The 24,969-nt window shown below is 48.7% G+C and overlaps 1 protein-coding gene across 1 annotated transcript in view; it reads right to left on the reverse strand.

The window, feature by feature from the left end:
• The window catches only part of znf521 (zinc finger protein 521), a gene marked incomplete at its 5' end in the record, with an annotated part of 114,472 nt that overhangs the window by 50,559 nt on the left and 38,944 nt on the right, over positions 1-24,969 (reverse strand). Inside the window, 2 exons of the mRNA XM_080837626.1 lie at positions 3,466-3,550; positions 3,802-7,304. Coding sequence (XP_080693752.1) covers positions 3,466-3,550; positions 3,802-7,304 — 3,588 coding nt within the window. The remainder of the gene's footprint in view (positions 1-3,465; positions 3,551-3,801; positions 7,305-24,969) is intronic.

A 24,969-nucleotide genomic window follows, 5' to 3' on the forward strand; every position in this document is an offset into this window, starting at 1 on the left:
AAATGTGGAGGGATCCATCTGGGTCCTAGCAGGCTACGGCCCCCATCTCAGGGGCATGTGGGGGGGCTCCTGGCAAGCTTGGACCTCGCTGAGCCCACCAGCAACCCTCCCTCCCTCCCTCCCATCCTGTCTGTCCGCCCCACATTGCACCCTCTCCAGCAATGTACCTGATTATCATGTTAAATGTTTAGACGCTCCGCGGCAAAGCTGTGCTTTTCCGCCGGCGATTGGGGGGCTCTGTCGGCATCTGAGCATAATAATGCCCATGCATCAAAATGTTTCTGGCCGACACACAAATGACGGGCAGAGTGGCTCTCTGGGTGCAGAGGAGAAAAGCAGGGAGCGTGGGATGGCAGTGCCAGTGTGAGACGGAGAGATGACGACGCTTTCTTCCTGACTGCAAAGATTAACTTCATTTTCTATTTTTTTTTCCAATGGCGACCGCACTCTTTGTGAGCCACGGGATCGTTATGTCACGGCATCTTGCTATATATATAGTCGTTGCGAGCAAACTGACACCGCAGAAAAAGCGGAGGGACGCTGGCGGTGTCCGTACCCCTAAAGAGTCGAGCGCCTGCCCCATTACCTACGCTAATAACGGTGACAGCTGAGTGCCGATGACCCCGGCCTCCCGTTTCGCCTCTCCTGTGCAGATGGCCATTAAAAGGAGAGAGTGTCCCTTTTTCAGGGGAGAAGGTATTTAGAGCTTTTTCCAAATGAGGACTTTATGTTTTTTTCTCTCGTTTTTTGGCTCAAGCCTGGTGTGTGGTAATTACGGTCCGGTCCAGTTTTAACCCCCATTGTCGTTGAGGGACTGCGGAGGAAGGCTGCTCCTCACTCCCGTTAGTAGACCCACGCCGATCAGCGTTGACTCTCATCAATTTTATATGCAAATATTCTCTTTAGTATCACAGGGATCGTTTCCACTCCAGCTCCTCAACCAATTAATGACAGGCTTCTTTCCTACAAACCTGACAGACCTACATGTACGGGGATATGTCCTTCCCCCGCTTTTTGTTTCTCTCTCTCTCTCGCTCTCTTTCCTATCAAATAAAGCCCTATTGTAACTCTATTTTTGTAAAAGCTCCCACCGAATCCATAATGACAAGCTCTCGGTAGCCACCGCTGCACATGCTTTCACACATACACTGACACAAACTCTCGACTCTCACACTAGCGAGACAATCAAACTCACTCGACACCAATGATACACTCCACATCACCAGCCACACAGGCACCTCAGTTCTTTCACGCACTTTAAAATTGACACACACAAACACGCACATGAACAAACACACACACACACACAAACACACACACACTCACACACACACACACTCGCAGCAAGACATTAGACTCAGGTTAGGGAAATCGCACACAAACTCCTCTCGAATTACACTCACACCTATCCAAAAGGGGTTGGTGGGATGAGGAGGGGGGTCGAAACAAAAATCCGCCTGAGCCTGTTTATGCAGCACGAGTGCGCTCCTGAAAGAATTGCCTGCCGTGTTTAAATTTGCCGACACCGCCTAGGCGAGCGTCCCAAACAGAGAGGCAGTTCGGTTCCAGATCAATGAGCCTCGCTCCCACTGAAGAAAGCAGATAATGCAGAGTAATGAAAGACCCACCAAACAAGCAGAATAAATGAATGACTAAAGGCTGGTGAGACTGGAATTCAGACACCCACGTACCGCTGGCAAAGGAGGGATGTCTGTTTGAATTTGAGTTTTCTTCCAATTATTCCACCTGAATACCAATGATGTGAGTGTGTGTGTGTGAATGAGAGAGATAGAGAGATAGAAAGATAGAGAGAGAGAAATAGAGATAGAGCTAGAGAGAGAGAGAGACAGAGAGAAAGTGAGCAAAGATGTGTCTGGAGGAGCGTGGATCAGGCTGTGCAACGCTGATCATAAGTTTGGCAAACACAAAGCTGTGCGGCGTGAGAGAAAATGTTCAATACTGACAGATGACAATGTCATCTTGCTCACAGCAGAGGCCTGAGCATGGTCTTCATGAGCAGATGTCATGACCCAAAGGCCACGCTGGCTTTAGCACAGGGTATCTTGTCACTGAACAACTTCCATGAGGTGTTCATGGTTCATGTTCACATGCGCTCTATTCTGAACGTCTACTTGCTGCCTTCTGCTCTGCAGCTCCTTCATTCAGAATTCATGAAAAGGTCACACATGCAATGACATAATCCCCCCCCCCCCCCCCAAAAAAAAAACGTCATTATTAGAACTGAGGAGAACTGCTATTTAAAAATGTAGGGCTGCTCGTTCTTGTCATGTGACGTTTCTGATATAGTGGAAAAGATTCAGCAAAAATTTGTAAAAAACATACGTGTGCTTTGTTCACATACAATTAGTCGGCACACGTGACAAAGATGACCTCTCCTTGAGATGGTAATGACCTCCCTATCGTTCCTAATGACATGTATGACCCTTATATGAATGGGGATGACAATCATATCACAGTAAAGGCACATTGCAGCTGGGTGTGTTATATATAATCTGTCCAACAACTGCCCATTTATAGTAGCCCAGTCCTCTGAGAACAATAGACTAAGCACAACCATGGGTCAAGTTGGGGTTGTACAGCAATCTAGCGTGATTGGCCTTAACCATTCTGAATGTCCCTCTCCTGCTCAAATGGACAGGCTGGCCTGCTGACTCGGGCATAAAATGTGATGAAAATGCAACGTTGCCAGAAAAGCCTCTCCCATCTGGGACAATGTTTTTCTTCCCCATTGTCCTCCTGTCCGGGAAGGGTGTCAGGCAAACCTCAGCGAGCCTATGGTGCTAAATGCCTGCTTTATCATTCTCCTCCATCGCAGTGGAAAGAGAGTTCGGTGGGTATAACCGTCATCCAGTCCCCCACAACACTGACTACTGCCACAGAGCAAATAAACGCTTCTATAACAGGGCCAGACCAAGACACATACACCAGGTGGATATATCCAAAATAATAAATTAAATAAACCAATAATAAATCAATCAATCAATCAATTCATTCATTAAATAAGGTGGGTCTTTTAATTTGTATGTGTTGTTTGACTACAAAAAAAATGACAATAAAACATTGGCATTATCAAGTGTGTTGGCTTAGACATATATATTTGATACCGAAACATTAACTTGACAAATATGTTCAGTGTGTGAAACTACATTTTAAATTGCCTTTCACAATTAGGACATGGAATGAAAGTGGGAGCAGGCAGCATAGCACAACATGGTGCTGCCAAAAAAAAAGCCTGATGTCACTGATAAAATAAATGAACTAAAGCCACAACACGTGTTCTCAGACGACATTAATCTGAGCCCTTGTCATAATGGTCGCCAGCTATAATGGCCTACCAATTCATACAGAAAACAGTGAAGTAGGAGTTTATGAAGTATTTGAGTTGCACTTGACTTTACGTTACCATGCTAATGTTCAACAGTAAGGATAAAATGATGGACTTACCAAGCATGTGATTGGCAACATGGACTTGAATGTCCCATTCACTGTAGAAAACCATCTGGCACTTGATGCACTGGTAGGTCTTCTTCTAAGTGCAGAGACAAACAATCATACAGGGAATTTGAAACAATTCTTCAGAACTGAAATAGAATGAACCCAAATAATGCGAAGAGATTTAAAAAAAATTATCACAGCATCTGGCGTGTACTCCTTTGTCTCACGTCATGAATTAGCATAACATTTGCATTTCATTTTAGCCTGTGCCCCCAAATGCACAATAACTTCGTAAGTGACATTCTCTGAACTCCGTAATGAGATGGTGTTAAATGTGCTTCTCACCTCGTCGGTCTGTGCCGGGCTCACCCTGGGCATGGGGGACACCTGCGGGGTTCGGAGCTGCCCGCCGCTGCCGTCCCCCGCCTGGTCCCGGTGCACCGTCTGCATGTGCGTCTGCAGCTCGGCCTCCGACTCGAACTTCACGGTACAGCTAGTGCACCGGGTCTTTGCAGCTGTGGACGAGGAGGAGGACGTCGACGAGGCCGAAGAGGAGGCGGCTTTGCCCTTTGCGTCGCTGGGGCTGAGGCTGTCTCCTCTCTGAACCCAGGAGCCGACAGGCCCTGAGGACGCGGAGACACCCTGCTGATGCTGCTGCTGCTGCTTGGCTCCGTTCATAGTGGGGCTGGAACTCTTGCTGCCGGCTGCACTAACACAGGCCGCACAAAGCCCATACGGCAACCCGTTGATGTCCAGCTTCACCAGGTCTTGCTTGGAGCGGAACTCCTTGAGGCAGGAGGCGCACTTGAAGAACTTTTGGGCCTGCTGGTGCTGGTGCTGGTGCTGGGCCTGCAGGTGGGGCATGATCGTCGTGCGGCCAACCGGATGGTTGGTGGACATGGTTCCGGTCTTCTGCATGTGGAATGTGCCGTGGATCTTCAGCTCCAGGGTGGAGGTGACCGTCTGCATGCAGACGACGCAGCGGAAGCCCGTCAGCGAGTTGCGGAGGTCCGGGTGCATCTGACAGTGCTCCAGGAAGTCATCCTCGCACTGCAGGGGCATCTTGCAGATGCGGCAGCTCCCCGTGTCCAGGCTCTTGCTGTGGGTGACCTTGTGTTCGGTGAGGGTGAGCAGTGAGGGGAAGCGCTCGCCACAGATGGGACACATGTAGTGCTTCACCGGCCCCAGGTGGGTCTGCATGTGCTCCCGGAGGCCAGCCTCGGAGAAGAAGGTCCGGGAGCAGACATTGCACTTGTGGGTGCCCTTGATCATATCGGCCTTCCTCTTGTGCATGGCGCTTTCCCCGGGCCGGATGTTGTGGTCACGGAGCTGGTGGTTGGTCAGGAGAGACTCCATGGTGTAGGACGCCCCACAGATGTCACAGCTGAACATCACATCCGATGTGTCCACGTCCTCCTCGCTGCCGATGGGGCTGTTATGCGACTCCGCAGGTACTCCTCCTCCTACGGTGCCGTGACTGTTGCTTATGAGGCTCTGCAGCTCGGGGTCGTCCTTGGAAACCGATTCGCCCCCGCCAGAGGTGGAGCCGTTGGTGCCACAGTTCTGAGCTTTTCCCTCGAACACGCAGTGCTTCTCCCGCAGGTGGCGCTCCAGCAGGATGATGGCGTGGAAGGCCTTGCTGCAGAAGCGGCAGTTGAACTTCTTGCTGTGCGTGGTGATGTGGCACTGCAGCTCCACCTCGGTGCTGAAGGACTCACCGCAGAAGATGCAGCGGTGCGCCCGGCCCTGGTTCTCCAAGTGGCTGTGCTTGACGTGCAGCTGCAGGTCCGTCTCGTGCCGGAAGTCCCAGTTGCAGGAGGTGCAACGGTACACCTTCTTCTCGTTGCTGTGCTTGACCGCCAGGTGGAGCTGAGTGGAGACCTTGGAGTCGAACACCTCCTGGCAGAGCGTGCAACGGAAGAACACAAACGTGTGCATCTCCAGCAGGTGCTTCTGCAGGTCGTCCACCGAGGTGAACTGCTTGTCGCAGCTTTCACAGATGTAGTACGTGGAGGTGATAGTAAAGTGAACGGTCACGTGCTTTAGCAGAGACTCCTGGTTGGGGAAGTCTTTGTTGCACTGTGGGCAGGTGAGCTGGGGCACCACACTGTCCAGGTGAGTCTTGAGATGAGTCTGAAAAAGATCGAGGCTGGTGTACTTGGCACCACACTGGTTGCAGATGAACTCGCTTGCTGAACGCGAGGAGGTGGCGTGCTTGAGTAGAGCCGTCTCGACAGATATGGGAGAGGAGGGGCTCAGGGCCCTAAGGGACCGCTTTCCGTTGTTCATGTAGTTCAGCGCCAGGGGGATGTTCTTGTGGTTCTCCTTGATATGCTTGTTCAGCTTCAACACGCTATTGAAGATGGGCGAGTTGGTGCAGTACGAGCAGGAGTAGACCTCCACGATGGGATCCTTGGAGCTGACTACCATCGGCGAGTCGAAGCGCAGGCTGCCCGAGTCGCAGTGGGTCTGGCGCACGTGCTCCTCGAGTGTACCCTCAGTCAGGAACCCCATGAAGCACTGGGGGCAGAAAAACGCGTTGCTCTCCTTGGCCACGGGGCTGGGGAAGCCGTGTGAACAGCGGATGTGCTCCTGGAGGGCATTGATGTCGCCGAGAACCTCGGTGCAAAAGTTGCACTGAAGCAGGGCTTCGGAGAGCGTGGCCAGCAGAGCAGAGGGGTCCTCAGCATTATGAACCTGCTTCAGATGCTCATTCAGATTGAACAGAGTGGGCAGCACTTCCAAGCAGAACTGGCAGGTGTGGGCTTGCTCCGGTTTATCCAGGTGCATAGTCTTCAAGTGGATCTGTAACACTGCCAGACTGGAGAACACTTGCTTGTTGCAGTATATGCAGCTGTAAGCAATTTTGGACTGTTTGGCTGACCTGCTGGGCATGTCGGAGCTGTGCTGGGCAGTCCTCTTCCTCCTGCTGCGGGTCTTAGGGACTGGGGGAGCTGTGTCCACCATGGTGGAACTGTCCACAGAGAGGTTGGAGTCTGGCGTGGTGCTGGAGACGGAGGTGTAGCCTACCGTGAGCAGGGAGGGGCTGTTGCTGTGGTTACTGGACTCTGGCAGTTGGTGGACATCCATGTGGGTGTAGAGCTCCTCCACAGTGGGGAATTGCTCGGAGCACACGGCACACGTGTGGCTCTTGCGATCGCGGCCGTGCGCCTGGTCGATGTGGCTCAGCAGCGTTCCCTCGTCGCCGAAGGGCTCGTGACAGTAGATGCACTGCAGGCCGGGGCCCACCGTGCCGTCCTCCGAAGGGGAGCACTCTGGGTGGCACTCAGCAATGTGCCTCTGGAGCTCCTCGGGCACGTCGAAGCCCTCCTCGCAGCGGCTGCACTTGCGCGAGTCGGGCCGGCCCGACGCCACTGCGCCCTCCTTGCCTCGCTCGTGCACCTGCATGTGTCCGTGGAGCGAGCTGGAGTTCAGGAAGCCGCGCCGGCACACGGGGCACTTGTGCGGCTTGTTGGAGGCGTGCGTCTTCATGTGGATCTTGAGGTGGTCGCTGCGCGAGAAGGCCGAGTCACACTCGCCGCAGTGGTACTTCTTGTCGCCGGTGTGCAGCTTGACGTGGCGGTCGCGGCTGCGCTTGTGCTTGAAGAGCCGGCTGCAGAAGGTGCAGCTGAACGGGAGCTTGTCGCCGTGGCTCTGTTCGTGGCGCTTCAGGAAGCTTAAGCGGCTAAAGGACTTGTCGCAGAACTGGCACGGATAGGGCAGACCAGGGCCGCCTTCCTCCTCACCGAAGTCATAGTCATCGCAGTGGCCGGGGGACGTCTGGTCTTTGCTGGAGGGAGAAGACGCGGGCCAAGAGCAGGAAGGATCATCCTCAAGGTCAGCTCCGTCTGCAATGAGAGGAAAGGGAGAAGACAGTGAGCATACAGAGTTACGGTGCATATACGGTCAAATAGACGTATATGTGTGTGGGAGCTATTGTGTGTTGTGTTCCTTTCATGGATTGTTCTGTTTGAAAAAAAGGAAAAGGATGTAAGCAATCTGAGTGTGTACGTGTTTGTGTGGCGAGGAAGGAAGAGCCAAAGTATGACAGACATCTCGAGATTATGTAAAGTAAACTGTTGACGGCTACATGTGAGTGTTTTTTTTTTTGCCACGGAACTTCAAACTTGGCCACTTCTTTATATAATGCCTCACTTCAGGAGTCATTTCAAACAAGTTCAATTTGAATAAGTCATTTAGAGCATAATTAAAGGGGGAAAAGAAGAACAAGAAAATTAAAATGCTTTTACCACAATTAACCTTGTAGGTGGTCATGTAATGACTAAACCCGCTGCGACTCAAAAAGTAATCTGACATTTTCACCCAGCTCTACGCTATGGGCTGCTCTAAGATGGATGCCCCGCGTGAGGTAAATTAGAACACTTCTATTATTCTTTAACAATCACTTGAATTGTTTCTACAAAAAACAGACCACACAATGACCATACATTGAATTAAAAAATATATAATTATTTTAAAAATAAGGCAAAAACGGAGATTGGTACAACTGTTTCCAGATACATTTAACTCACATGGTAGAAATGGTAGTGACAGGTGTAAGAATATATTTGAAAGAAAAGCGATTAAAGGACTACAATAGCTTAAATCTTTTCATGAATATGTATAAGAAAAAGGTACAATATAAGAAAGGTACAATAGAAATGTAATGTAAATTATAATAGTAAAAGTAAAGTAACATCATATGTAGTCATAGTAATAATAATAATACAAATAATTTGTATAGTTATTATTGTTGTAATTATTATTATTATTATTATATGATACTCAAGCAAAAAATAATACAAGCAAAACAAAATAGCAGTTTCCTGCATACTGCACAACCATACACATTCACAGGCAGTTCATCAATGTTGGCAGAGTCTGTCAGCGAGTCCTGACGGCACAGAGGCATCCCTCCAGCGGGGGCACTGGCTATCTGGCACTCCCTTCTCGGAGCCTGTGCCAGGGGCCAGCGAGCGGGGCAGGGTTGGGGGGATGGAGAGAGGCGGGGATGCTGGAGAGGAGAGAACGCCCTACCAGGCTCAACCAAGGACGGACAGGTGCAGCGCGTGACCTGAGGTAACTGGGCAACTGTCAGTGACTCCCCCTTTTCTTTACAGGTAGCCTACATTCACACACACACACACACACACACACACACGCGCGCACGCGCACACACGCACACACACACACACACACACACGCACACGCACACGCACACACACACACGCGCGCGCGCGCGCACGCACACGCACACACGCGCACACACACACACACACACACACACACACACAAACACACACACACACACACACACACACAAACACACACACACACACACACACACACAAACACAAACACACACACACACTCACTCACCCCCACAGTATCTTTCACCACACAGTATCTATCTCAAGGAATCAAGTGTACATTGAGCAGTGGGACAAAAGAGAAAAAAAACGACAAAACATCATAATAGACCCAGCACACGGCTTTCCCCTGGTTCAAAAGGTTACAGGCCACTACTTCCTCAGCTGAATTCTAAGTGCTGTGAACTTCCGCACTTAAATAAAAACGCTGCAATTCCTACCCTTTGGAAAACAGCAAGTCAAAAGGCAAACCCGAGAACAGGAAAAACAAGGGGAAACTGAAGAGATTTATGAGACGGCTGAAGGAAGGCATAAAACTGGCTGTCTGGATGTAGCCCTTGCTCTATCCTTCATTGGACAGGCCCAAGTCTCTTGGATTGTTTTTTTGCTTTAGATATCTGCTTTCTGTCAGGACAACATGCCCTCAACGAGTACTTAACCCGCTGTGGCCTATCTTCAGGAAACAGATGGGGTCAGGGGGCATCCCCCTGTTTCTTCAAACTGCTGAAAGAGGCACATTGACGGCTACCTCCTCACCACCGGCCTCCCGGAAACCTCCCACCCCCCGGGCACCGTGCCAGCCTGACAGGCTCACCAGGGCAGGGAGGCCTGGACGAGAGCAGACAGCGATTTACAGTGTTTTATATTTCATGACTGATGGGTGATTTAGGAATACAGTTTCCTCCAAAGTAGTTTTCTCCTGCTCTGATTCTGGAAGTAAGTAGTCCAAAAGAACACTCACTGACTGGCAGCTCAGACTGAAGAGCTCTCATAACAGAAGTGATTGACACGACCCACTACATTAACGCTACATTAAGACTATTGTGATCTGTATTTTTGGCTTTTGTTAAGTTTATTTTTTCATTTGTTTTGCCACATGTTACTGCCAGTGGTTAATCAAACACGTTATTCCCCAATACGACAAAATTAAGAAGCATACATTTTTTTTATAATATTAAGCAAAATGACTTTCTAAACTTTCTGTACCACAAGAGAAAACAGGATACCACAGTTCACATACTGAGGGACATGTGCGCACACACACACACACACACACACACACACACACACACACACACCCTCACAGAGACAGGGACGAGTGTGTGAACACCGGCGGATGAGAGCACAGATAGCCTCGGGGGACCCTGAGAGGAAAAGAGTGCTGGGCTTCTTTCTTTTTTTTTTTTTCTCTCAACATGTTTTTCCCCTCCTTCACCCAGACGAGAAATGCCCGGGCCCCGGCAGCCTGAGTAAATAAAAGAGCAGGGCCTTATTTCCAGCGTCTCACGGGCCAGGAGCCTGTGCACGACAGCGCTCTCTGTGCCGCTGCCAAAGGGGATGCTGGGGCCTGAAAACCTACACCCTGCAGCTGAAGGGCTGTCTTTGTTGGCCTGCCAAAGCCTTCCTGAGCGTCCTCCAGCCAACAGCCTGTCACGTCCTGGGAGGAAGACCTCCATCTTAGGACCTGACGCTGTTTTGAGTTGTTTTTTTTTCCCCTCTCTCTTTTCTTTTCTTCTCTTTCCCCTCTCTCTCTCTCTCTTTCTCTCTCTCTCTCTCTCTCTCTCTCTCTGTCTCTCTCTCTCTCTCTCTCTCTCTCTCTCTCTCTCTCTGTCTCTCGCTCTCTCTCTCTCTCTCTCTCTCTCTCTCTCTCTCTCTCTCTCTCTCTCTCTCTCTCTCTCTCTCTCTCTCTCTCTCTCTCTCTCTCGTTTTAAACGTGTACAGCTCAGAACAAAACAACACATTTGCTGGGCTCACGCGGGGACAGCTGGAAACTGGTTTGACATCTGTTTTGTTGGGGGAGTGTTTGCCAGCAAAATAGCAACATGGAGGAGTGTGTCAAAGACGTAGACGTCTTGCTAAAGAGGAGCCTACCCTGGGTAGATACCACACCAGGGGGAGGAGAAGAACTACACGCACTGTGCAGACCTATCCAGTCAGGTCTCTGTTGAATCCCTCCCTTTTGGTAAGGAGATTGGACTTCCAGAGATGTACCCATCATTTTTCAAATCGCATCCAGACTACACTCATATGACCCTCACCATCCCTGTCTTCCGCCTGCCTCATATAATATTCCTCCTTCCCTATCGGCCTGACTCACTTGCCCTGCACCCTTATATAGTTCTAGCCCTTGCTGAGCAAACAGAGTTGTTCAAATAAGAGTGGGACCTGGTCTACAGGACCTGGCAGACTGACTGACATGCAACTAGCTCTGAAGGAACTCACCACGAGACCGCTGACCCGTGCCAAAGCTAGTACATTAGCCCTTTAGTTTCCAGACTGCAAGGCTCTGTTTGTCTTTTCGGAACAGAAAATCAGATGCAGGCAGAGATAGCAAGAACAGTAGGCAGCTACACCAAGAGCGAGAGAAAGGGGAGAGTGCCAGGTAGAGGAGGAGAGAGGAAAGGGTGAGCGAGAGAAAGAGAAAAAAAGAGAGAGATAGGAAGGAAGTAACAGGTGGAGTGGCAGGCTGAGAGGAAGCTAATGCATGCATTGTGTAGAGGCGTGGCTCTGGTGCTAATTGCTGTGTGGTACAGAAAGAGAAAGATGTGTTTCCCTGCTACTTGATGGAAATTGCTGGAATGTGAAAGAAAAGGTGAGACAATCACCTTCCTTCACGGTGAGCGGGCTGTGAAGATTGACACATTAGAAGCGAGGTGTCCATCCAGACCCCTTTCTTTTTTTTTTGCTCTGTTTTTTTTCCCCCTGCAAAGGTTGTGAAGCATTTCTGTCGTACGTGTAATCATACCCCAGAGGGGCCTCTCAGTCTGTGCCCATTTTCAGATGTTGTGACACTCAAACAGAATACCTGGTAACCTATTTCAATCTGACAGTAGTCACACTGTGTTTTCACCTCACTCAAAATAAGGTAATAAGTAAACTCCAGCAACTTCAAAACAGGCACTTTGAGAATAAACACCCACAGCAGATTCACATCTGAGATGTAAAACTGTGAAACCGCTTGAAAATGGCTGCTTTTTTAACTGTCATCTTTATATATTGACAGTGACACTTCGAGTCACATTTTAAAAGGGATATAAATACTTCATAAATGTACATACTGTATTAACAAACCATACAATACTTTTATCTTCACGGATCCATTATTCATTTTATCCGATTCAGTGCTCTTTTGTGTGTGTGTATGTTTGCACGTGCATGTGTGTGTGTGTGTGCTTTTACCTCATGCATGCGTGAGGCGTGCATTGATTCATTAGCTTAAAAGAAGCTGTCAAGTTGTCTGATATAATACCATGACCCGGTTCATATTGCGAGGGAAAAAAATCCTTTACCAGTCACGGAACTAAAATGGCAACTCCCCCGAGATGGCTAATGTGTCACCACAAAGCTCTTCCCCCTCCCCTGGAACAAGGTGTTTGAATCCAATGAATATAATGTCATGTGCACTGCTGTCTGACACGCACAGTTAAGATCTACTGATTGCTTCCCAAAGAGCCATTTGTTTAGCTGAGAACCTCTGAAAGTGATTTAAATGTAAGGGCTAATTCCAAGCCTTGTTACTATCACTTGTAATTCGAGAAGGTTTGAGGCTAATCTGTGCTATACAAGGACTCTACTGCCTTGTGGGGGAAGCTATCCTGCATTTTGGAGCAATAATAGCTGGAAGAAAATTGTGCTACACAGTATGCAATGTATTCAACAGTTTAGCAGTGGCACAGTTCTTATCAATAAACACTGTCACAGATCAATCACATGGCTGCGTTCATGTGAGATAAGATAAGATATCGCCACTGTAAAATAGTGTTAAAATACATTTGAATCCCCTGCACCTGGTGTCATCTGTGGTCAAAACTATGCAATGAAAAGGCTGTTTGTCACACCCAGTTTGTATATGTGTGTGCCACACACACACACACACACACACACACGTGCACACACACACACTCACACACACAGTCTGTTTTCTCTCTTCATCTCCCCTCTCCGTCCTCACTGGCCTCCTCCATCTCTTTGCCCTCAACCACCCAACCAGCACACTCTCTCTCTCTCTCTCTCTCTCTCTCTCTTTGTCTATCTCTCTCTCTTTTCTCTATCTCTCTCTTTTTCACTTTCTCTCTCTCTCTTCTTCTCCGTCTCCCTAAGCAAATACAATATGCTTCTTTACACATCACTGAGAAATGTCAGGCCCCCGCGTGGGTCTTGCCATAGATCAATCAAATCTGCCATGCCACTGGAGAAGCCAGAACAGAGAGGGAGGGGTGTTTGTGTGTGTGTGTGTGTGTGTGTGTGTGTGTGTGAACTGGAGAAGGCAGAACAACGAGGGAGGGGTGTGTGTGTGTGTGTGTGTGTGTGTGTGTGTGAGCGGCAGTGGGGGGGGACTGGGTCAGCGCTTGAGCAGTGAGCAGCCACAACGCAATGCTTCCTGTAACATCACGCTCACCCTGACGGCTGGTGTCAAAACACAAACAGACACACACACTCTCGCTTGCGCGCGCTTGTGAATCAGCTGTTGTAGGGCTTTTATGCGAGCCTGTGCAGATCCCTTTCAGCGTCGAAGATGTCCATTACCATACAGCTCTCTTTCTCTCCCTCCCTCTCTCCCTCTCCGTCTCCCTCTCTCTCTCTCTCTCTCTCTCTCTCTCTTTCTCTCTCTCCCTCTTGGACCGCAGGGGAGCGGGCGGCCGGCCGTCAGCTACTTTGTCCACATTACCCACGTCCCCCAGCACAGACAGGAGCATTTGGTCAATGTCCCAGAAATCACAGCGCGCTGGTGGCTGCCCAGGAAAGTCAGACAAATGAACGGCTGGACGAGGGAAAGTAGGGCAGTCAGTCATCCTTTACACTTTCCTTCTTTTTCTCTTCTTTTTCTCTCTCTGTCTATTCTTTCCATGAGATGATGCAGGAAAATCAGATGAGGCGAAGTGAAGGATTCCATTACTGATCCTAGGCTTCAGTCCAACATGCGTTCCTTCAGCAGATTTTTTTAAGGGGCTTTTGGAGGGGATTGTGAGAATGGATAAGACGTTGCATTTCACATTCACCTTACCTAAAAGCTTACGATTGCCACAGTTAACAAGTGGCTATTTTTTTGGGGACTGTTTAGAAATGGCACGGCAGAATTTCACTACACAATAGTCAAATCTGATAGCAAAGCTAACACAGCACATTAAAGCATTTGGATGCTCAATAAAATTAAAATTAAATAAAAATAAAAGGTCAGGCTTAGGTCTGTGAATGTTACGCTTTTCTTCTTCGGCAGCACAGTGAATATGGAGAACCCCTTCCAGCGAGTCTAATACCCTGAGGCGTTTCCCTGTGCGCTGCGTGGAGCCGCGAGAGAGGAAAAGACGGGTGACCAGGTCAGGTACGGGCGCGCAAACAGGAAGGTGGATCCGCCCGGGGCCTTGGCTGGACCCGCGTCCCCCGTGGCCCGCCGGGGGGGAGGACAATCTGTCCCCCAGCACAGAGCAGCAGCGCCTGCTTCACTGCTCCGCCTCCCAGGGTGCAGCAGGAGGGGCCGGGGGGAAACGACAGTTTGTGCTTCCTAACGTCTGTGGCAGGGGACCCAGCACACACACACACACACACCCACCAGAAGGTCTGCGAGTGCCTGACCACTCACGACAATATAGCTAATAAACAAAAACACATATTTACCATGTCCAAAGAGTCTCAGGATATTGTGTTATATTTCCAAGGGACCGCAACATGAAGGCGTAATATAAAAAAAACATCCAAAATGACTTACAAGAGGATATGTGATCGAGAATAGCAACTATGTTTTCTCACCACCATGTATTCTGAAAGATTAATAGCAGTTCTTTAGGAGATCGTTCTCCTCTCCTTATGTAGCTAAAATACACATATTTCATCATACCCACTAATGAGCGAATAAAAGACTACGCCGCCTAGCCTTACTGGTCAGCTGCCTAATTAACACCATGTTCCTGTAGGCCCTATCAGCTACCTATTAGCCACACACATGGTGATGAAAGCACGGGGGGACAGAGGAGGAAGAGGAAGGGCAGTGTATGTCTGTGTTCAGCATACACAATATACAAATTCAAAGAACAAGTTTCCCTGTCTGGTTCTGGCTGAGACCTCTGGCTCAGGGAGGCACAGAGCATCGGTCGAGGCCGGTGAAGACAACAGACAAGGGGCATTAGCATTCAGCAGCCGGGGATGACCTCTCACCCCCGCGCTGATTAATACCGCCTAGCTGCAGTTTGATTTCCCGTCAATCGCGAAAACCCGGGCGCTTGTCACCGGCAAAAACAACTCTGAGACAGCTCGCGGAAAAACGCACCGGAGGAAAAAAAATATATGCACCACAGAGGAGGGAGAGCGTGTGTATGTGTGTGTGTGAGAGAGAGAGTGTGTGAGAAAGAGAACGGGGGGAGAGAGCCTGCACGCGTGAGAGAGATAGAGAGAGGGACGAGAGAGAGAGGAAAACAAGAGTCAGCCCAAGCAAGACCATGTATTTTCATGCATCCCTGTCTTAAATGTCAAGATTTTCTCTACCCCCCTCACCCCCACCCCCCTCTCTCCGTCAGGATGCACTGACACTCGACCAAACCCCAAAACAGACACTGCATTCATTAATAATTAGCCCAGCGGAGACCGAGAGGTAAACTCCAGTGAGCCCCTACAACCCCAGCCCCCCACCACCCCACCACCCCACCCCCCCCCCCCCCATCCCGGGCTTCGCGTGTATTTTTTAAGATGATTTTAATTTTCCCTCACGCGCGCCGGTGCCAAGAGTTTGCAGGCTCTCGACAGAGTGAGTGAGGGCTGCAGATGTCCTCCTCCTCCTCCTTAATCATCGCGCTAATACACTCCAGATGAATAAACATCTTCATCTCCTCTCCTCCAGAGCCCACCGGCTCCTCTCCCTGCCACTCCGGCGGGGCCACGAGACACGAATGAGGGACAGATGGACAGATGGATAGGTGGGATTGACGGAGGAATGAACCCTCTGTCGAAAAGCCACAGGCGGGCCTTACGATTTCTCCCTTTTTTTTTTACCTTGTCTGATCTTCATCCCCTCTAGACACAATTATCACCATGCTCTAATTATTTTTTTACTGCTTTACTAATGGCACTCTCCACTCTCTCGTTTTGTTGTTGTTGTTGTTGTCGTCGTTTTTTAATGCGAGCATGCATTGAGCGTATTTTCTGGGCTGTGGTTGAAATTGGCTTCAAGCTGGTGACACGTTAAAGGAGTCCTGAGGGAGCGAGGCAGGCCCCTGACCGAGCCCCCACTCCACAGCCTTCCTCCAGACATCTGAGGCCAGTGGTTTACTGCGGCCAAGGAGGAGTCAGAAGATCAAACAAGGAGCCTCGTCTTTGGGGCCGTCTGAGACACTCCCCTAACATGTGTCACAGTGATACTGGGAGAGATATATGCAAACCTCTCTCCTCCTCCTCTACTCAATAAAGCTAGGATCTGCATTACAAACATGCCATGGCGATGATGTCACATTATTCATCTCAGTTACAGGACTAGTCATTCATCCGTATTGATCAAAAACCTGACATGATTCGCAAACACTACAGGTTAACAAAAATAACATAGAGAACTATTATCAATGGTTATAATCATCTCCTGAAGAAAAAACTTACAAGATGAAATTGATTTGTTCCTGTGAGAAGAAAAATAAAGAGAGGTGCGAAAAACAAGTAAGAAGAATCTTCTTTCTGTCAGCTGAATACATGAGGAATGGTGAACAAGCCATACAGAAAACAGACTGAGTGTGGCATTTCATTTCATCCAACTTATTGCGCATTCATATATGTACGTATATGACAAACAATATACTATACTCTTTGGGTATATTTTGCTTTTGGAATTTAACGAAAAAATAGAAGAGTAAATAAAAGAGTTTGATCAGTAAGACGTAAGATGAAAAGGAAAATGAATTGGGGGCGGCTGGATTTAACTGCATGACTTTTTCATCATGACGACAGACACCCGTAGACTGATTTTACTACTCGGGAGAAGAAAAACATCATAAAAGATTATTTTTCCCTGGCACGATGATCAACGCGCTCTTGTGTTGCATCGAGACGGCTTGCTGCTTGCCGTTGAAGCCTTCATGAGAGTGCTAGGCCAGCCCCGGAGGAGGAGGAGGAGCAGGAGCAGGAGCAGGAGCAGGAGGTGCAGCAGGGATGGGAGGCTTGGTGTAAAGGTGCTGCACTGCCCCATGGGTAATTAGTAAAACATGAGCTATGGCATAGGGATGTCCCTGTTGAGCCTCCTAGCATGCGACAGGGGTACGATCATCTTGGGAGAGATGCCAAGTGTGAAACTCAAAAGGCATCGAGAACATTGGCTCCCAAAGACACACACATCATTCTCTCTCGTTATTGTTTTTTTTTTAGCAAATGTCCAACCTCTGTCAGTAAAACATAGTCCATGTGGACTTAGGCTGTGAGCATGGGAGAACAGTAAAATACTGGCGGTGCTCTCGTAAGCTCATCAAAACAATTATGCACTAGCCTAACACAAGCGAGTGGCTAATACGCTTTAATTCCGCAATAACAAGTGTGAAATGATTTGAAACACACACCACCACCAGCACCCTTCCTCAAGAGCAGCGGCTTAATAAGGGGCTCTTGATTAGAATGCACTGGCAAGCGCCTCGGCACACATGCTCTATGGTTTCTGTAGGCCTCAGATAACCTTTATTCTTCAGGGTTTAATTAATGCCGGCTAGTCTGCTCCTTTTCTTTCGGCAGAAACAGACTTATTTCTCCGGCCTCCCGGAGCCCAAATCCTTTCTCTGTCCCTGGTGTGTTTCACTTGTTTATTCCTTACAACAGGTACAGCATTCCTATTAAGGCCAGAGGTTCTTACAGGAAAAGGCTGAATTATTTACCAAGACCAGAGAGTCTGCTGCTGTATAGCTGGTGGGAGGACTGTTTTTCCTTTCTTTTTTGTATGTGTGTTGTTTTTGAGGTTATGGGGGGAAAAAAACTTGATAAATCATCCATGGACATTAAAAATAACTGTGGGCAGCCAGAATAAAGGGTAGAGTTGTGTAACTCAGTGCAATGTAGCAACAGAAGTAGTAGGAAACCTCCAGCATCATTCAGTAGGGACGGAGACAGCTCCTGACTACAAACATACTATTCCACTCCTCTGAAAACAAACAGTACTGCCTTTTCGAACGAGATGAACGTAGAACGTAGCCAGAGAGGAGATAGAAAGGAATTCGTGAAGCGGATCCTTGCTAAGAGGCGGGTCACAGTTGTACAAGTGAGACGATTGTATTAGTTCATTTGTCATTATCACAAGGAAGTGGCACACACATGGTAATCTCCACCCGAGACGTCGGCGGAGCAAATGGTGGCGTAATGGCATGTATGGCAGAGGCACCTGCTGTGGGCTGAGCCCGAGCGCCTCCGACACACAGGTGAAGAAAGGGAGATTAGTCAGGAATCTGCTGCGGATCAGACATGGGTCACGCTTGACGGAGCGACGGCCTACCTGCTCCGAGGCAGTTGAATGCCAGAGAGCCAAACAATGAAGAAAACACTCACAAAATGCATACTGCTGAGAGGGGACACACACAAAAAGACAGTGAGAGAGAGAGAGATGGAGGGAGAGAGAGAGAGAGAGAGAGATGGAGGGAGAGAGAGAGAGAGAGAATACAGAGCAGAAAGAGAGAACATACAGTGAGAAAGAAAATGAAGTCAAAAACAGGAGAGAGAAAAAAAGACGAGCAGATGAAAAAAAGGTTGATTGAGTGAGAGCGCAAGAGAAGAACACAGAATAAACAGTAACAGACGGAGAGCAGCGAAACACAGAGACAGGGAGAAAAAAAAGAGAGATAGAGATAGAGAGAGTGAGAGAGAGAGAAGACATAGCGAGAAATCAAATTTGCAGAAACAAAAACCAGTTGCACAGACAAAAGGAAACACACATGGGTATTTGTCTAGCTGTCTGCTCGGGCAGCCTCCTCTGGAAGTTTATTAAACAAGAGCCCTTCAAGTGAAGGCTCCCCACTCACATATGAGAAAGAGGCTAAGCTACTGGGGCTGAAGCGAGAGAGAGAGAAAGAGAGAGAGAAAGAAAGAGAGAGAGAGAAAGAGAGAGAGAGAGAAAGAAAGGACGGAGGGGGGAGAAGAAGAGGGAGAAAAAAATACTAGCACCATGGCCCCCATCTCTCTGAAATTCTTTTATTTCAGCCATGCATTAAGCCTGCTCCCCACTGGGCTCTGCTCTCCTTCCTGGTGTGGATAAAGCAGTCCCGGGGGAGGCCTGCCGGTAATTTCCAGCTTCTCCAGAAACTCAGGTATTAGAAAAGACCGCTCAGGGACCGCCACAATATACCTCCACAATTTCAGGAGCTCTGAGAGAGAAAGAGAGAGAGAGAGAGTGAAGGCGGGGGAAGTGGGAAGCCCCCCCACTACCATCAACCTCCCCATGCCCCCTCCCTCCCCACACACACACACCTCCCCCGAGGGTCCCCCCCAGTTCAAATTTCTGAAGTGCAGTAGAAGGAGAGGTGTCTCGTGGGAGAGCACACTAGCAATAGAAAATCCACTGCATTCAAGGCGGGGGGAAAGGGAGAGAGAGAGAGGGAGCGAGGGAGAGGGAGGGAGAGAGAGAGAGAGAGAGAGAGAGAGCGAGGGAGAGGGAAAAGAGAGAGAGAGAGGGAGAAAAAAAACAGCATTTCCTCTCTGGTCTGGCAGGAGCAGCCTTTTTTCCCCCAGCTCCCACCGGAGGCTTTTTACAAAACATGTGTTGCTGACATGTTGACAGATTGCTCAGTGAAGTGTTAGGCGCATGCACACGGCTGGCCATTTAGGGGGACATGGATTCCTACCCAACATCCTCTACCTGAGGCGCCATGTTGTATACATCAACCGGAGGAGGAGGGAAAAAAGAGAGGAAACAATGAAAAAAGGTAAAGGAGCCACAGACTCTGAAAGGAGGCAGAAAAGAGGAGCAGCCAAGAGGAGGGACTGAGAGCCAGGGCTGCCTCAGAGCATTTATCTCAGTTATGGAGGGGGGGGGGGGGGGGGGCAGTCTGGTCATGGAAAGGATGAGGAAGTGAACGTGTAGTAGGTGACTTAAAAGGATGCGAGTGGCTGCATGGATGCTATCAAGATGTAACAAACATAAAACACACGCAGAAGAGCCAAACCCCGGCAAGCTCATAAAAAAAGGAAAAGGAAAAAGAAAGGAAGAAAAGAGGCGAAGAAAAAGAGAGAAAAAAATCGATAGTCGCAGGATCTGATCAAATTGCACCTTTCAGGTCCAACTGGCGTTCCAGCCGAGGTATCGGCAATGTTATGTCTCAATTGGCCAGCGGCTCCAAAAGTGCTGCCGTGGCAACCGAATGGAAATGGGGATCATAATGTATTCATGGTGCCGGCGACCTGGGGGCTGCCGAGCACTCTCTCTGGGGACACCACTTTACCCTGAGCCAGACGTGTCTGGGCAAAATCACTCCACACAGGGCAGGAGCAGAATACTGAGGAGAGAGAGAGAGACAGAGACAGAGAGAGAGAGAGAGAGAGAGAGAGAGAGAGAGAGAGAGAGAGAGAGAGAGAAGATGCAGAGAGAAAAACAGAGAGGCGCAGAAAGAAAGGAAACAAAAGAAGGGAGAATGAACAGAGAAAGACAAAGAAAGTGAGACAGAGAGAGAGATATCATGAAAGAAGAGAGACAGAGGAAGGTGAAGTTCTATGTGACAAGTGACAAAAGACAGGTAGACAGGTAGGGAGAAAAGCAGATATGATTGGTGTGTGTGTGTGTGTGTGTGTGTGTGTGTGTGTGTGTGTGTGTGTGTGTGTGTGTGTGTGTGTGTGTGTGTGTGTGTGTGTGTAAAGGAGAGGTGGAAATGTATGCACAGAGAAGAAAATGCAAGAATTCTGTACATTTCAAAGGAAATCGAATTTCGCACAGAAAGGACAGGCCAATCTAAAAGGGTTCAAACTGTAGCACAGGAAAAGGAGGTTTCTTTTGAGACTGATGTTTTTGTGCATGAACAGCACACAGTTCCAACACTTATGGAAGGAGTCATCTCAAAGCGCAGAGTGTCCCTAATCAGATGTTTAACACGGCAGATAAAATACCTATTCAAAAGCTTTTCCTGCATTAATGTGACTCAATATAAGCAGCTGTATTCATTAACAACTAGATGAAGAAGACTCTCTGATGCGCGTGTAGATAACATGTTCAGAACGAGGTTTAATAGAGATGTGTGCTGCAATCTATACATTTTCAGGTAGATGTGGAGGGATATTTATGGCTTACTTGCCTTGAAGCCTCTCTACCCACATACCTGAAAAACAAAGCCTCTGAGGGGGGCCCACATCTCAGGGAGAGGGAGAGAGTGCTGGCCACACTCTGGGCCATTTCCTCCACTAATGACGACTCCAAAAACACACCGTGCCCAGCCAATAGGGCAAGCCCAACCACCAGGGCAAAAAATAGCAGGCATCTTGCCAGGTAAACATCCTCAAGCCTTTGGTGCACTTACCTGCACTTCTACCAAAACAGTCGATACATCCATGTTCAAAAATAAAGACAGCGAGAGGTGAGCGGTGAACAGTGGTCTAGTGCGATTGCGCTGAGGACCTAGTTCTCCCACTCTGGTTGATTCATGCCCTCCGAGAGGGATGTAAAGCTCCGTACCACACGTTTGGCAAATCTAACCCACCTCTGAGATGATGCCCTTTCCAAAAGGGTCGATGTCTCGCAGCTATACTCTATACATACTCTATGTACTCTAGCCTTAGGCACACAAACTCAACCCTTATAGATCTTCCTTTTCCCTTATGTTCGAAGAAACACGTTGGTATGATAGCTTGGTAGCAACCTCAGATGCACGAGGACACGTCCTGCTGAAGACAGTACAGACTATTACCTACCATGGACAATAAGAGAGAAGCACAAACAAAGAGGAAAGAGTAAAATCAAGAGAGACACAAAGAAAAGAAATAAGTAGAGAAACAAAAAGGATGGAGTGAGTGGGTAAGTGTGAAAGTGAGTGAAAGAAAAAGACAGACACAGAGAGAAGGAGAGAGAGAGAGAGAGAGAGAGAGAGCAAATAAATGACATGGCACTGGGCAGGGATGAGTGCAGAGACAGAGGGAGAGAGAGCCAAGGGCATCAACAGAGCGTTCCTGGGTAGAGATGACCTCTGGCCATCCTGAGGCGCCTGGTTTATCTGACAGCCTGGGTAAGCCAAGCTTATTCCTAACGACTCCGCCGCAACGACTCCCTCAGGTTGTTTTATCCGCGCTTACAGAGGGTGCATGACAATGGGCTGGACTGCAGGACCTTACAGGACTGCCATCAGATGTTGGACGTAGGTAGAGAGGCTTTTTTTGTGGATGCCACAGATGTGTGTGTGTGTGTGTGTGTGTGTGTGTGTGTGTGTATCAGTACGTGTCAGTAATCCCTTCATCTCCACTCTCTAGCAGCTTCTGATATCAAACGTATCCACCCCTAAAGAGGGACAAACTCCCACACATTTAAATGGCCTCCAAAGTTGCCCAGTTGGCATTTTTTATGTCAGCTGCATTTTTCCGATAGTTGCCAAAAAAGCTTTGATGAGCTCATGTCTCTTCACTGGACGCAGTATACCATTTCTAAAGAAAGTCAACACTCTTGACTGGGTGTTTCCTGAACATGAACTCAACACGTGCTGATAGTCTAATCTCCATCACTGACTGCACCACACTTACACGGATGGATGCTGCACGGATGCCTTCGTTTTTGATTCATGCATGTAATGAGCCATTTCAAAGGGCATCAAAGTGGACGCTACCGCCAAGCTCATCTCCTGATGAGGCTGCCTCTGGCCCCTCTCTCCTCCTCTCCCTCTCAGGTGAGGCAGTGGCGGTGCAAGGCTGTTTGAAAAGGGGTCCGCAGCACACTCCTCTGCAGTGAAGATTAGTAACCATCAAGGGTTTGCATATTGATGCCACGACTCATTCTGCTTGCATATTTACAGGCCTCAAAGACCAGTAGCCTGAGGTGAGAAACAAATTACATCTCTGCCCAGCCCCACGTCGCTCGCTCGCTCACTCACTCACTCACTCACCTCACCTCACTCTTCCTCTCTCTTTCTCCCACTATCATTCCTTGCTCTCTTTCACAGCATCTCACTCTCTCTCTCTCTCTCTGCATCTCTCTCTGCATCTCTTTCATCCCTATTTCTATTCTGATAAGGCATCTCAGACTTTGCATCCGCTGTCCAGCCCGGTCAAATCGAAACAGTCTCCTCATTATTTGGATAACACCATCAGGTTGTAGTCTTGTGGGGGAGCCTTCCACGGACTGTTGAATGAGGAGCGGGGTGTGTACTGGTTGAAGCTTGGGAGAGGGCGCTTGTGGGCTTTTTTTCTGGATGCTAATGAAGACAAGCGCCCCGTAAGTAAGACAGGCCAATCCTTCCCCCACCAACCTGGAAGAATAACAATCGACCAACCGGGAGATAAATATGATAATGCTATTGGATTAAAATCCAATCACAGGCGGGGTTTTTGCGTTGCCTGTATTAGCAGCGCGGTTTTCAGAAGGCACCATACATCATAAATAAGGGATGAAACCCTCCCAAACACTGGATAGCCAACTAGCCAAACCACGGAATATTGACTCATGCATGTTTTTCTTATTCAAATATACACTTTATCCCAAAGCAAAGCATAACAAAAAATCAGATGAAGCTTATGTCTAGTCTACACCATCGAACTGCTAAACACTGACGATTGTGTATGCAACCATCCACCGTCAGTGCTTTAGCCTGAAAAGAGCTGATTTCAGACCAGGGCAAAAGCAGACATGGCAAGTTACTATTTCATCAGAAGCTTTAATGTATCATTTAGGTGCCGAGTCATAGCAGAGCCCAGCAGACTTGAGGCTCTGGCAGGAGTGGCACTGTTGATATCAGACGTGCGAGAGAAGATCAGACATGAAAAATAGCCTTAATATTCATTTCAAAAGCCTTGAGTGAAGTGGATCCATCTGGGCAAGGGTGGCCTTGGAGCTTTTAGTAAATTAACAATTTTAAAATATATATAAACCGAGCCATCACACATCACACGTTTTATTCTTTTCATAATTTTTCTCAAATGTGACGTGACCTCTGGTTTAACCTCTTCTTAAAAAGACCATCGTTTTCGATGATAAATGGAAATGCATTACTATGCATGGGTGTCTGTTTAAGAGCGTACATGCGGCTGTGTGCGTAGGCTTCGATGTATGCCAGTGTATCTACTCAGCACCTGGCTGTAGTAAGTTCCCCCCTGGGGTGTGTGTGTGTGTGTGTGTGTGTGTGTGTGCGGGGGGGGGGGGGGGTGTGTGGTGGTGTTGGTAGTGGTGATGGTGGTGGGGGGGGAGGGCTTTGGGGCAGTGACAGTGTGGCGGGGGCCCACTGTGGCCTGGCTAGCGTCACGCGGCTGGCCCATCTCCTTCCTGAAGGCCGAGTGTGCAGGAAGGAGCCACCGGGGACGCATAAAGCTGTCACGCCGGTCACTCTTTCCACCTCCCTCTCTCCCTCTCTCCCTCCACATCACTCCTCACCAGTGGCCAGTTTGGCAACGCTCACTCAGGAAAAGAGGAGGAGGGAAAAAAAAGAGAGAGACAGAAAAAGGGGGAGAGAGAGAGAGGAAAAACCTCTGGGATAGATGTGTGGTACGTTTCCAGGCTGACGCAGGCAACCTTTCCTTTAAGAAGCAGTCTGAGCAGAGGGGTGATATGGGGCCATGTATGAGCTGAACACTGAAGTGGGTTGTGTGCTGAGTGTGTGTGTGTGTGTGTGTGTGTGTGTGTGTGTGTGTGTGTGTGCTGTCTGTGCTCTGGGGTCTTTCTTCACCACAAGCCAGCAGCTCACAAAGTGTGGATGTATGGAAATGTAAATCTTTCCTAAATGTATGGGAATGTGCACATGTGCATTACTACTATTCCAATTCATTCAAGCACTGGTAATATATTCTGGAAAGATCTACAGCATCTTGATATCGTCTTCCTCCAGTGTTCAACGCAGTCTGGGAGGAGACAGAGCGTTGGATCCTCATTAAAATATCGGTACCTCATCTCTTCCTCGGTAGTTCTCAAAAGGTATTTAATTGATCTGACTTCTGCTCACTTAAATTATTATGTACCTAAAATCTATCCCAGGGCAGAGGATCACTGCAGGTGGTGCGGGATGCGTTTCCAGCTCCT

Source organism: Sprattus sprattus (assembly GCF_963457725.1).
Source record: "Sprattus sprattus genome assembly, chromosome: 4".
In the NCBI taxonomy this organism is placed as follows: domain Eukaryota; kingdom Metazoa; phylum Chordata; class Actinopteri; order Clupeiformes; family Clupeidae; genus Sprattus; species Sprattus sprattus.